Source organism: Aquarana catesbeiana, linkage group LG09 (assembly GCF_042186555.1).
Source record: "Aquarana catesbeiana isolate 2022-GZ linkage group LG09, ASM4218655v1, whole genome shotgun sequence".
Taxonomy (NCBI): Eukaryota; Metazoa; Chordata; class Amphibia; order Anura; family Ranidae; genus Aquarana; species Aquarana catesbeiana.
In genome coordinates, this window is record NC_133332.1 from 197,452,650 (window position 1) to 197,465,359 (window position 12,710).

Genomic DNA, 12,710 nt, shown 5'->3' on the forward strand with positions numbered 1-12,710 from the left:
ATGTGGTCAGCTATGCCTCTTAAGTCAGAGTGGTAAGGGGCAGCGGCCAGAGTCGGAATCTCCTCTCTGTTGGTTGAAATTTAGTTGTACTCGATGAGAGTGGGCAATTCACAAATGCATATAATGCGGTATTTGGGTCACGTGACACGTATTCCCAAAATATTACAGTATATGCAATTAGTGATTTACCGAAATTTCAGCGGTCAAAGAAAAAAAACTGCTGAAAATAGTCTTTTGCCGAAAAAAACAAAACCACACAATAAATCGGGAATGTGCAGTAGTGGTGTCATCCTGGTCAGGGTCCTGTCCTTCCCTCCCTCCTCCTCCTCATTGCAGAGCGGCGATCTCCCTGTGTCAGTGAGCTGAATTGTCCAGGCCGTAGTAACAATGTCCCACCTCCTGTGATAGACGGCACACTGATCCAACGGCGGGACATTGGATCAGTGTGACGTGATCACAGGAGGCGGGCATTGTTACTGCAGCCCGGGCAATTCAAATCCAGCTCTGTGACACATAGGGATCACTGCTCTGTTTCGGACACAGGCAGGCTGCCGCATCTGATGGACACAGGCACTGGTGAGTTTGCATGATGGGCACAGGTAGGCTGCTGCATCTGATGGGCACAGGTACTGGTGAGGCTGCATGACGGGCACATGCAGGCTGCTGCATCTGATGGTCACAGGCACTGGTGAGGCTGAATGACGGGCACAGGCAGGCTGCTGCAACTAATGGGCACAGGCAGGCTGCTGCATCTGATGGGCACAGGCACTGGTGAGGCTGCATGACAGGCACAGGCAAGCTACTGCATCTGATGGGCACAGGCACTGGTGACGCTGCTTGACGGGCACAGGCAGGCTGCTGCATCTGATGGGCACAGGCACTGGTGAGGTTGCATGATGGGCACAGGCAGGCTGCTGCATCTGATGGGCACAGGCAGCTTGCTGCATCTGACTGGTAAGGCTGCATCTGACAGGCACTGGTGAGGCTGCATTGATCATCTGTTGAATCATGTCTGCAGTCTCTGACCGGCTCCTGTATCATGTCTGCTAGAGGTGCACCAAATGGAAATTTTGCCAATACTATTAGCAGTGTGTTTAAAGTTGTTGTAAACCCCCAAAAAAAACCTGCAAGACAAAGGCATAATGTGCTGGTATGCATAGCATACTAGCTCATTATGTATTGCTTACGTTAGATCGAAGCCCCCGCAGCGCTCCTCATTCACCGCCCTGGGCGGCGACAGCGCTCCCGGAGTTACTTACGGGTATCGCAGGCTTCGGAGCTGTGACTGGCCGGAGCCACGATGACATCACTCCCGCCGGTAATGGCACAGTCTAACTGAAGCAATGGCACTTACGTGCCATTGCTTCAGTGCACATGAGTCGATGACGTCGGCACATGCAAATACAGGGTATATCTTTTAAACCGTTCAGGTTTAGGAGATATCCAGGGTAGCTACAGGTAACCCTTATTACAGGCTTACCTGTAGCAAAAAGTGTGTTGTAAGGGTTTACAACCACTTTAAGTTTAAGTAAGATTGTAGACATGATACAAGGAGATAGTTAGAGACTGGGGACATGATACAAGAGATGGTTAGAGACTGCATTTTTCTTGAGCTTTTCTTGCACTAAAGGTACCAATAATGGGCAACAATAAAATCATATTTTAAATTGATAATACTAATTAAAAAGTTGAATATAATACAATTGTATATAAAAATATAAATATTTTTTAAAAACTGTAATTTTCGGTACCGGTTTTCGGCCTAGTTCATCCTTCATTTTCGGTACCAAAATTTCTATTTGGTGCACCCCTATATGCAATACTGAAAATGTCAATTCACCATCTTTTTACGCGATATTTACCTCAAAAAGCAAAAACGCTCTGCAAATACTGTTAAATAAGTAGTGGCCCAGGCACCTGCCGCATCCTTAACAACCATAAAACTCTCATCTGAAATTAGCAGGATTCCCCACCGACAGCAGAATGTAAAACAATAGTAGAGTCGAGACTGGTGTGAGGTCGCCCCCCCCAAATCCATATAAGATCCTCATCCAGGTATGTAGCTTGGCAGGGCCACGGGGTGTGAGGGAGACAAGCCACATGCCCTCAACATGGGGGGGTGACTCTCCTTAGCACTTTAACCCCATGTTGATGAGGACAACGGGTCACAGGAGTGCAGAAAGAATTGCAAATGAGCTTTGGCTGTACTTCTCCTTTAATGAAGAAAGTGACATATAGTTTTTGAGACCGAAGTGAGGGGGGAGAGTTTCCAATAAGGAAGGGAATGCTCTGGGCTTCAATAAAATGGCAGCTTACAACCGGAAAAAAACAAGTGAAAAGCTGGAGGCAATTTACAGCACACACTAGGTGGGTAGCATAATTAGGGAATGTATGTTGTTTTATAAAATATAATGGTTATCAAATTGTTATGGGTAAAAGTTCTGCTTTAAGCTTTATATACACACACAAACTACACTCTATTCAACAAAAAAAAAAAGCAACTAAAATAAATGAAACCGAAAAGGAAGAGAGTCTTTCCCAGGTAATTTTTAGTACCTCAATATTTTAGGATAGTGACAATATGTTCAGCATCTTTAAATGGCAGTCTCAAATAAATAATAAGCTGTCGCAAACTTATGGGACCTGCAAATTCCAAATGTCTGCTGTTGTGTCTGAAGAAATTATAACAAAATCAAGTGCTGTGTAAAAGAAAATGCTTGTTTAAAAATGACCACCAATGGGTTAACCATGCTGCTGCCACTGGCTCCCTGTCTCCAGTTTAGATTACATTTTGTACAAGAGGAAGCAGAGCACTAGAGTATTAATCCTATGATTTCCAATATTTCCAAACTGCTGTGCCACTGATATGGATAAAAAAGTGACCTATGGGGTCATATGCAGGCACTTATTTCAGCCTCCCAATGGACATGATTAATGGTTTTCTGGATAAAGGCCATAGGATCACTTACCTTTGCACCAGCTAAAAGCCCAAGGGATAAAGCAACTCTTGCTCGTAAATCAGGCCGGTCTTTGGGCCACACATAAGAAAACATAGCTTTTAAGATTTTCCTTGAATCCACCTCCTTCAGCTGTTGGAAAAAAATAAAAATAATAAAGTGATTCTGTACTAATTGGGTAATTTTTGTATAAAAGTAAAATGCATTTCAGTTGCATATATTTTAGTCCTACATCAAGAGGTTATGGTTTATTTGGAGCTAACAAATTCTGTTTAGTACAGCCAATGCAATACAGCAACAAAACATACACTTACATGAATGTGATCCCCCCCCTAAACTGAGCAACAATGCACCTTTATTAACCACTTGAGCCCCGGACCATTATGCTGCCTAAGGACCAGAGGTCTTTTTCCAATTTGGCACTGCGTCGCTTTAACTGCTAATTGCGCGGTCATGCAATGCTGTACCCAAACGAAATTTGCGTCCTTTTCTTCCCACAAATAGAGCTTTCTTTTGATGGTATTTGATCACCTCTGCGGTTTTTATTTTTTACGCTATAAACGGAAAAAGACCGAAAATTTTGAAAAAAAATGATATTTTCTACTTTTTGTTATAAAAAAAATCCAATAAACTAAATTTTAGTCATACATTTAGGCCAAAATGTATTCGGCCACATGTCTTTGGTAAAAAAAATGTCAATAAGCGTATATTTATTGGTTTGCGCAAAAGTTATAGCGTCTACAAACTAGGGTACATTTTCTGGAATTTACACAGCTTTTAGTTTATGACTGCCTATGTCATTTCTTGAGGTGCTAAAATGGCAGGGCAGTACAAAACCCCCCCAAATGACCCCATTTTGGAAAGTAGACACCCCAAGGAAATTGCTGAGAGGCATGTTGAACCCATTGAATATTTTTTTTTTTTGTCCCAAGTGATTGAAAAATGACAAAAAAAAAAAAAAAAAATATTTACAAAAAGTCGTCACTAAATGATATATTGCTCACACAGGCCATGGGCCTATGTGGAATTGCACCCCAAAATACATTTAGCTGCTTCTCCTGAGTATGGGGATACCACATGTGTGGGACTTTTTGGGAGCCTAGCCGCGTACGGGGCCCCGAAAACCAATCACCGCCTTCAGGATTTCTAAGGGTGTAAATTTTTGCTTTCACTCTTCACTGCCTATCACAGTTTCGGAGGCCATGGAATGCCCAGGTGGCACAAAACCCCCCAAAATGACCCCATTTTGGAAAGTAGACACCCCAAGCTATTTGCTGAGAGGCATATTGAGTCCATGGAATATTTTATATTTTGACACAAGTTGCGGGAAAGTGACACTTTTTTTTTTTTTTTTTTTTTTTTTTCATAAAGTTGTCACTAAATGATATATTGCTCACACAGGCCATGGGCATATGTGGAATTGCACCCCAAAATACATTTAGCTGCTTCTCCTGAGTATGGGGATACCACATGTGTGGGACTTTTTGGGAGCCTAGCCGCGTACGGGGCCCTGAAAACCAATCACCGCCTTCAGGATTTCTAAGGGTGTAAATTTTTGCTTTCACTCTTCACTGCCTATCACAGTTTCGGAGGCCATGGAATGCCCAGGTGGCACAAAACCCCCCCAAATGACCCCATTTTGGAAAGTAGACACCCCAAGCTATTTGCTGAAAGGCATGGTGAGTATTTTGCAGCTCTCATTTGTTTTTGAAAATGAAGAAAGACAAGAAAAAACATTTTTTTTTTTCTTTTTTCAATTTTCAAAACTTTGTGACAAAAAGTGAGGTCTGCAAAATACTCACTATACCTCTCAGCAAATAGCTTGGGGTGTCTACTTTCCAAAATGGGGTCATTTGGGGGGGTTTTGTGCCACCTGGGCATTCCATGGCCTCCGAAACTGTGATAGGCAGTGAAGAGTGAAATCAAAAATTCACGCCCTTAGAAAGCCTGAAGGCGGTGCTTGGTTTTCGGGGTCCCGTACGCGGCTAGGCTCCCAAAAAGTCTCACACATGTGGTATCCCCGTACTCAGGAGAAGCAGCAGAATGTATTTTGGGGTGTAATTTCACATATTTCCATGGCATGTTTGAGCAATATATCATTTAGTGACAACTTTGTGCAAAAAAAAAAAAAAAAAAAAAAAAAAAATTTGTCTCTTTCCCGCAACTTGTGTCGCAATATAAAATATTCCATGGACTCGACATGCCTCTCAGCAAATAGCTTGGGGTGTCTACTTTCCAAAATGGGGTCATTTGGGGGGGTTTTGAACTGTCCTGGCATTTTATGCACAACATTTAGAAGCTTATGTCACACATCACCCACTCTTCTAACCACTTGAAGACAAAGCCCTTTCTGACACTTATTGTTTACACGAAAAAGTTTTTTTTTTTTGCAAAAAAATTACTTTGAACCCCCAAACATTATATATTTTTTTAAAGCAAATGCCCTACAGATTAAAATGGTGGGTGTTTCAATTTTTTTTTCACACAGTAATTGCGCAGCGATTTTTCAAACGCATTTTTTGGGGAAAAAACACACTTTTTTTAATTTTAATGCACTAAAACACGCTATATTGCCCAAATGTTTGATGAAATAAAAAAGATGATCTTAGGCCGAGTACATGGATACCAAACATGACATGCTTTAAAATTGCGCACAAACGTGCAGTGGCAACAAAATAAATACATGTTTAAAAGCCTTCAAAAGCCTTTACAGGTTACCACTTTAGATTTACAGAGGAGGTCTACTGGAAAAATTACTGCACTCGATCTGGCCTTCGCGGTGATACCTCACATGCATGGTGCAATTGCTGTTTATGTTTGACGACAGACCGCCGCTTGCGTTCGCCTTAGCGCGAGAGCAGGGGGCGACAGGGGTGTTTTTTTTTTTCTTTATTATTTTTTTGCTTTTTTAATCTTACTTTTAAACTGTTCCTTTCATATTTTTTTTTTTAATCATTTTTATTGTTATCTCGGGGAATGTAAATATCCCCTATGATAGCAATAGGTAGTGACAGGTACTCTTTTTTGAAAAAATTGTGGTCTATTAGACCCTAGATCTCTCCTCTGCCCTCAAAGCATCTGACCACACCAAGATCGGTGTGATAAAATGCTTCCCCAATTTCCCAATGGCGCTATTTACATCCGGCGAAATCTAAGTCATGAAATACTCGTAGCTTCCGGTTTCTTAGGCCATAGAGATGTTTGGAGCCACTCTGGTCTCTGATCAGCTCTATGGTCAGCTGGCTGAATCACCGGCTGCATTCTCAGGTTCCCTGTTGAGACAGGAGAGCCAGAGAAAAACACGGAAGACGGTGGGGGGGGGGGGGCATTCCCTCCCACGGCTTGTAAAAGCAGTCTAGAGGCTAATTAGCCGCTAGGATTGCTTTTACATGAAAGCCGACCGCTGGCTGAAAAGAATGATACCAAGATGATACCTAAACCTGCAGGCATCATTCTGGTATAACCACTCAAAGTCGTGAATGGCGTACCTGAAGACAAAAAAATGGTTAACAATGGTTAACAATAAAGCACAGTAAAGTGTAAATAATTACACACCTGAAAAACAAACATGATAAAACATAATAACAATAACAATAACAATAAAACATTGCAGAATAGAATACAGTAAAAAAGAGCAGAACAATAGAGAGAGAGAATAGAGAGAGAGAGAACAATAAAACAACAACTATTTTTTTTTATTTCATATTTTTTTTTTTTTTTTTTACACTTTTTTTGTAACTAACTTTTATAACGGTAACCGGTTCCAGGTTCGGGTCTCTCAAAATGCGATGGCATCTTGGGAGACCCTGTGAAAGTGTGCCTAGTCTGTGCAATGCTGTACCCTACGCTAATACTCAACTAGTGAATGGTAGCGTTCAAAACATTCACCAATGCAAGACCAGGATTGTCAGGACAAGAGGGACAATAATAGCGGGTGTCACGCCTATATCCGCGCTCTTACTGCAGACACAACATCTTTTTTGGGGGTTCGTTGGGTAGGGGTACTCGGGAGGACATAAAAATGCCTCTCATGCAGCCGACTGCATTTGGTTGGGGATGTGAATGGGGGAAGTACGGGCGCTGCAGAAGCGGTGGGTTCCCAATTAGGATTGGCGAATGCAGCAGGAAGGGCATTATGGGCACGATGGGCCTGTGTTTGTCTTTTTGGTGGCAGCGGGACACTACTTGTGCTTGCCACCTCACCAGCTTCAACTGCACTTATGGGACTCGCCACGTCACCACGTGTTACTGCAGTGCTGGTTTGACTACGACCGGGGTGTACTAGGCCGCTGGCGCTTGCCAGTTCACCAAAACGCTACCAAAAAACGTTAGCGATCGCAGGGATCAGGCCTGACTCTGCGAACGCTGCAGTTATGCGTTTAGTGTTTTGTAAGTGTCAGTGATCGATCGATACTGCACTTGGGTGGGCTGGGCCGGGCCGGGCGGAGGGGCAAAACGCAGGTGCTAGCAGGTATCTGGGCTGATCCCGCTAACACTGCGTTTTTGGGAACCCTAAACTGCTGGTGACGCTAGTATAGATCTGATCGGATCAGATATTGATGCGATCAGATACTATACCACTAAGGGAGGTGTACGGTGCGTGCGTGGGTGTTAGCGGTACTGGCGCTAATCTGACGCTGCCTGGGGCTGGTGCTTGCCAGTTCACCAAAACGCTACAAAAAAAACTGTTAGCGATCGCAGGGATCAGGCCTGACTCTGCGAACGCTGCAGTTATGCGTTTAGTGTTTTGTAAGTGTCAGTGATCGATCGATACTGCACTTGGGTGGGCTGGGCTGGGCCGGGCGGAGGGGCAAAACGCAGGTGCTAGCAGGTATCTGGGCTGATTCCGCTAACACTGCGTTTTTGGGAACCCTAAACTGCTGGGGACGCTAGTATAGATCTGATCGGATCAGATATTGATCCGTTCAGATACTATACCACTAAGGGAGGCGTATGCTGCGTGCGTGGGTGTTAGCGGTACTGGCGCTAACCTGACGCCTGGGGCTGGTGCTTGCCAGTTCACCAAAATGCTACCACAGGCACGATGGGCCTGTGTTTGTCTTTTTGGTGGCAGCGGGACACTACTTGTGCTTGCCACCTCACCAGCTTCAACTGCACTTATGGGACTCGCCACGTCACCACGTGTTACTGCAGTGCTGGTTTGACTACGACCGGGGTGTACTAGGCCGCTGGCGCTTGCCAGTTCACCAAAACGCTACCAAAAAACGTTAGCGATCGCAGGGATCAGGCCTGACTCTGCGAACGCTGCAGTTATGCGTTTAGTGTTTTGTAAGTGTCAGTGATCGATCGATACTGCACTTGGGTGGGCTGGGCCGGGCCGGGCGGAGGGGCAAAACGCAGGTGCTAGCAGGTATCTGGGCTGATCCCGCTAACACTGCGTTTTTGGGAACCCTAAACTGCTGGTGACGCTAGTATAGATCTGATCGGATCAGATATTGATGCGATCAGATACTATACCACTAAGGGAGGTGTACGGTGCGTGCGTGGGTGTTAGCGGTACTGGCGCTAATCTGACGCTGACTGCTGGGGACGCTAGTATAGATCTGATCGGATCAGATATTGATCCGTTCAGATACTATACCACTAAGGGAGGCGTATGCTGCGTGCGTGGGTGTTAGCGGTACTGGCGCTAACCTGACGCCTGGGGCTGGTGCTTGCCAGTTCACCAAAATGCTACCAAAAAAACTGTTAGCGATCGCAGGGATCAGGCCTGACTCTGCGAACGCTGCAGTTATGCGTTTAGTGTTTTGTAAGTGACAGTGATCGATCGATACTGCACTTGGGTGGGCTGGGCGGAGGCACAAAACGCAGGTGCTAGCAGGTATCTGGGCTGATCCCGCTAACACTGCGTTTTTGGGAACCCTAAACTGCTGGGGACGCTAGTATAGATCTGATCGGATCAGATATTGATCCGATCAGATACTATACCACTAAGGGAGGCGTATGCTGCATGCGTGGGTGTTAGCGGTACTGGCGCTAATCTGACGCTGCCTGGGGCGACGCATATCACCGCCGGGCTATCAGGGGGCTAAACCTTTATTCGGTAATAAACGGCGGGTGCCCTGACACTATAAAAAATAAACGAACTAACCAGCGTCATCCGTAACGGTTATACGGTGATCAGTGGTGAAAGGGTTAACTAGGGGGCAATCAAGGGGTTAAAACATTTATTAGGTAGTATATGGGGGTCCCTGACGCTATAAAACGCTGACGGCGAACCTAAATATTTACCTCACTAACTAGCGTCACCAGCGACACTAATACAGCGATCAGAAAAATGATCGCTTAGTGACACTGGTGACAGGGGGTGATCAAGGGGTTAAAACTTTATTAGGGGGGGTTAGGGGGGTACCCTAGACCTAAAGGGGGGTAATACTCACTGTCCCAACACTGTAACTGTCACAAACTGACACTATGCAGTAATCAGAAAAAAAAAAACTGCTGGTGTCAGTTTGTGACAGGGGGGGGGGGGGCGAATGGGGGGGGATCGGGGGGCGATCGGGGGGGGGAATCGGGGTGTTTTGTGTGCCTGGCATGTTCTACTGTGTGTGTGTGTGTTGGTGCACTCACATAGATGTCTTCTCTCCTCGGGCCGGAACGGAAAATACCGACCCGAGGGGAGATGACATCACTTCCTTTGCTGCTGTTTAGCATACAGCAGCAAAGGAGTGTTCTCATTGGCCGGCGGCGATCGCGAGGGGGGGGCCACGAACGGATGGTCTCCCCCTCATCACCGATCGCCGCTGGACAAAAGACGACCGCCTCGGGCACCGGGGGGGGGGGGTCCGATCGGACCCCCCACCCGCGGAAGGCAAATCACGTACCCTGTACGTGATTTTGCCTGTCCGTGCCACTTTGCCGACGTACATCGGCGTGAGGCGGTCGTCAAGTGGTTAAAGTGACATTGAACAATATCCTTATTCTTCAAAAATAATCAATACTAGGGTTGCACTGATACTAGTATCAGTATCGATACCGAGTATTTGCACAAGTATCGGTACTCGTGCAAATGCACCGATACCTGAAACCAATACTTTCAGGCTCGGTTCTTTGAGCTGTCAGTGGGTCTCCCCAGTGTTAAAGAAGTCCGGTAATTGGAGCTTTCAAAAAAAAAAAAAAAGGCAGCCGGCAATGTTTATTACCAACATTGCTCAGCCCTGAAACACTAAAATAAAAAGAAACATTGTTTCTTTTTGTATATTTATGTTTCTTCATCTGCAGATCAATGGGATGAACAAATGTTCCTGTTTAACCCCTTAATAACCCCTAATTTACTCTAATCAGCCTTAACTCCCTATTCTCTTCCATTTAATTATTTTCCTGCTGTTTTTCTTTTGTTCATGTCTATTTTATAAACGATAAACAATTAAAACTTTTTTTTTGTTTGCTTTGTTAGTGAATATTTTTGCACACATATATTAACATATTTACACATTTTACATTGAAAAAGCACTAAATAAAAAAAAAAAAAAAATCAATTTATTTCATTTGTTAATAACTTTTCAATGCTTTGTACCATTGCGGACAGCTGAAGTTAAAACAAAACAGTTGTGGTAGGTATCAGTAATTGGTATCGGTGAATACTAAAAAAAAAGTATCAGTACTTGTACTCATTGTAAAAAAAATGGTATCCGTGCATCCTTAATCAATACACATCCACTACTTAATGGCCCTGTAATCTATTTTTCTGCCTCCCGGTAACATCCTGCTTGAGCTTCTGAACGTCTCCTTTTCCTCCTCACTTACACTTGTTGGGAACAAGCAGTGCAATTAGTTGCAGTCATGTGCACTGCTCTATGCAAACTAAAAATCCCATAGTCCCTAGGCCATCTCAGGAGTGAACGAGAGAGGGTGGCTTTCTATATACAGTGGGACCAATATTAGATACTAAGTAAAGTTCCAGCCTGGGTGAAAAAAAAAAAAAAAAGGTCAGCAGCTACAAATACTGTAGCTGCTGACTTTTAATTTAATATAAAGTACACTTATATTCTTGAGTATAAGCCAAGATTTTCAGCCCTTTTTTATGCTGAAAGTGCCCCCCTCGGCTTATACTCGAGTCACTGCCGCCTGCCTACATGATCAGCGTGTCATGTAGACAGACGGCGGCCAGCGTGTCATAAAAACATACGGCCGCCATTCCAGTGTTCAAAAGCCGCTCCTCCTCCTCGTCTGTGATAGGCAGAACACTCAATTTCCTAGCAGTCAGTGTTCAGCCTATCACGGACATCCTCTCATCCTCATCCGTGGTATGAGGATGAGCGGATGTCCGTGATAGGCTGAACACTGACTGCTGGGAAATTGAGTGTTCTGCCTATCACAGACGAGGAGGAGGCGGCGTGGCTTTTGAACACTGGAATAGCCGCCGTATGTTTTTATAACACGATGAACGGTGGATGCAGAGCGGCATAGGAGAGATGCAGATTGGCACAGGAGGCATGCACAGGACACAGAGAGGATGCAGATCAGCACAGGTAGGCTACAATGGACACAGGGAGGTATACACAGGACACAGTGAGGTAGGCAGATCTGCACAGGTAGGCATGCACAGGACACAGGGAGGTATGCAACAGACACAGGGAGGTATGCAATAGACACAGGGAGGTATGCAATAGACACAGGGAGGTATGCAACAGACACAGGGAGGTATGCAACAGACACAGGGAGGTATGCAACAGACACAGTGAGGCATGCACAGGACACAGGGAGGCATGCACAGGACACAGGGAGGCATGCAGGGCTGTTACTGATTAAAATTTTCATGTTCGATTAATCAATTTTTTTTTTTTAAATCGATTAATCGTCTAATTTACATTAATTATAACGCACATACAGATCCAACTACTTTTAGCTGATGTCATGCGTAGCTCCTCCCCCGTACGCGTTACGTTCAATCAGAACTTCCTCAGCGGGGCTGGGCTACGGCGTCACCCTACAGTCTATTTAAATAGCACCATTGGGAATCAGGGGGACCGATGGAGAGCCAGAGACATCCATCACCTGCTGAGACAGCAAACTGTCAAAAAAGTGCCCTCATCATAAATGTTTCTTGATTGCTGGATAACCAATGTCAGTTCATCGTAAAACTGACTTACAGCCAGGAAAGCACTCAGATATGTTGATTTTCATAGCCAAGTCCAGGATTTCCATAGATGTTTATCTAAATACTTGTGAGCAGTGAGATCAATCAAATCGTTAGGATCTGTCTTCATCAATTTACGATTTCACGGACATAGATGTCCCTGGACTCCCCCCCCCTTCCCTTCGTTAGACAATGGCACTTGGGAAGGGGGAGTAGTACGGCGACATTGATGTCCGTGACGTCACCGGATCTCCAACGGAACTCCCTGAAGCCGGCGGAGAGGTGAGTACCGATCAAAAAAATTTTGATCGATCAAAAAAATTAACGATTAATCAAGGAATTAATCTTTAATTTTCCCAGCCCCAATATATTTTATATATATATATATATATATATATATATATATATATATATACACACACATATATACATACATACACAAAAACGAGGGTGAGGTGGGGTGTGGTTTAGTTTTCTAGGGCGTTCAATTTTTGCCTGGAACTCTGCTTTAAGAATACATACTTGAATCATTTTTTTTTCTTTTTTAAGCAGAGTGTAGTGTCGCTTTAATGATTTATGAGCTGAAATGTATAGTCCATGCTGGCAAACACTATAGTCCATCTTAGCACAATAGGCTCATGTCTGTTCACCAC

The 12,710-nt window shown here is 44.4% G+C and overlaps 1 protein-coding gene across 1 annotated transcript in view; it reads right to left on the reverse strand.

Moving 5' to 3' along the window:
* Positions 1-12,710, reverse strand: part of ABCB7 (ATP binding cassette subfamily B member 7) — a 180,736-nt gene that overhangs the window by 91,444 nt on the left and 76,582 nt on the right. The window contains exon 4 of the mRNA XM_073599498.1: positions 2,970-3,089. Coding sequence (XP_073455599.1) covers positions 2,970-3,089 — 120 coding nt within the window. The remainder of the gene's footprint in view (positions 1-2,969; positions 3,090-12,710) is intronic.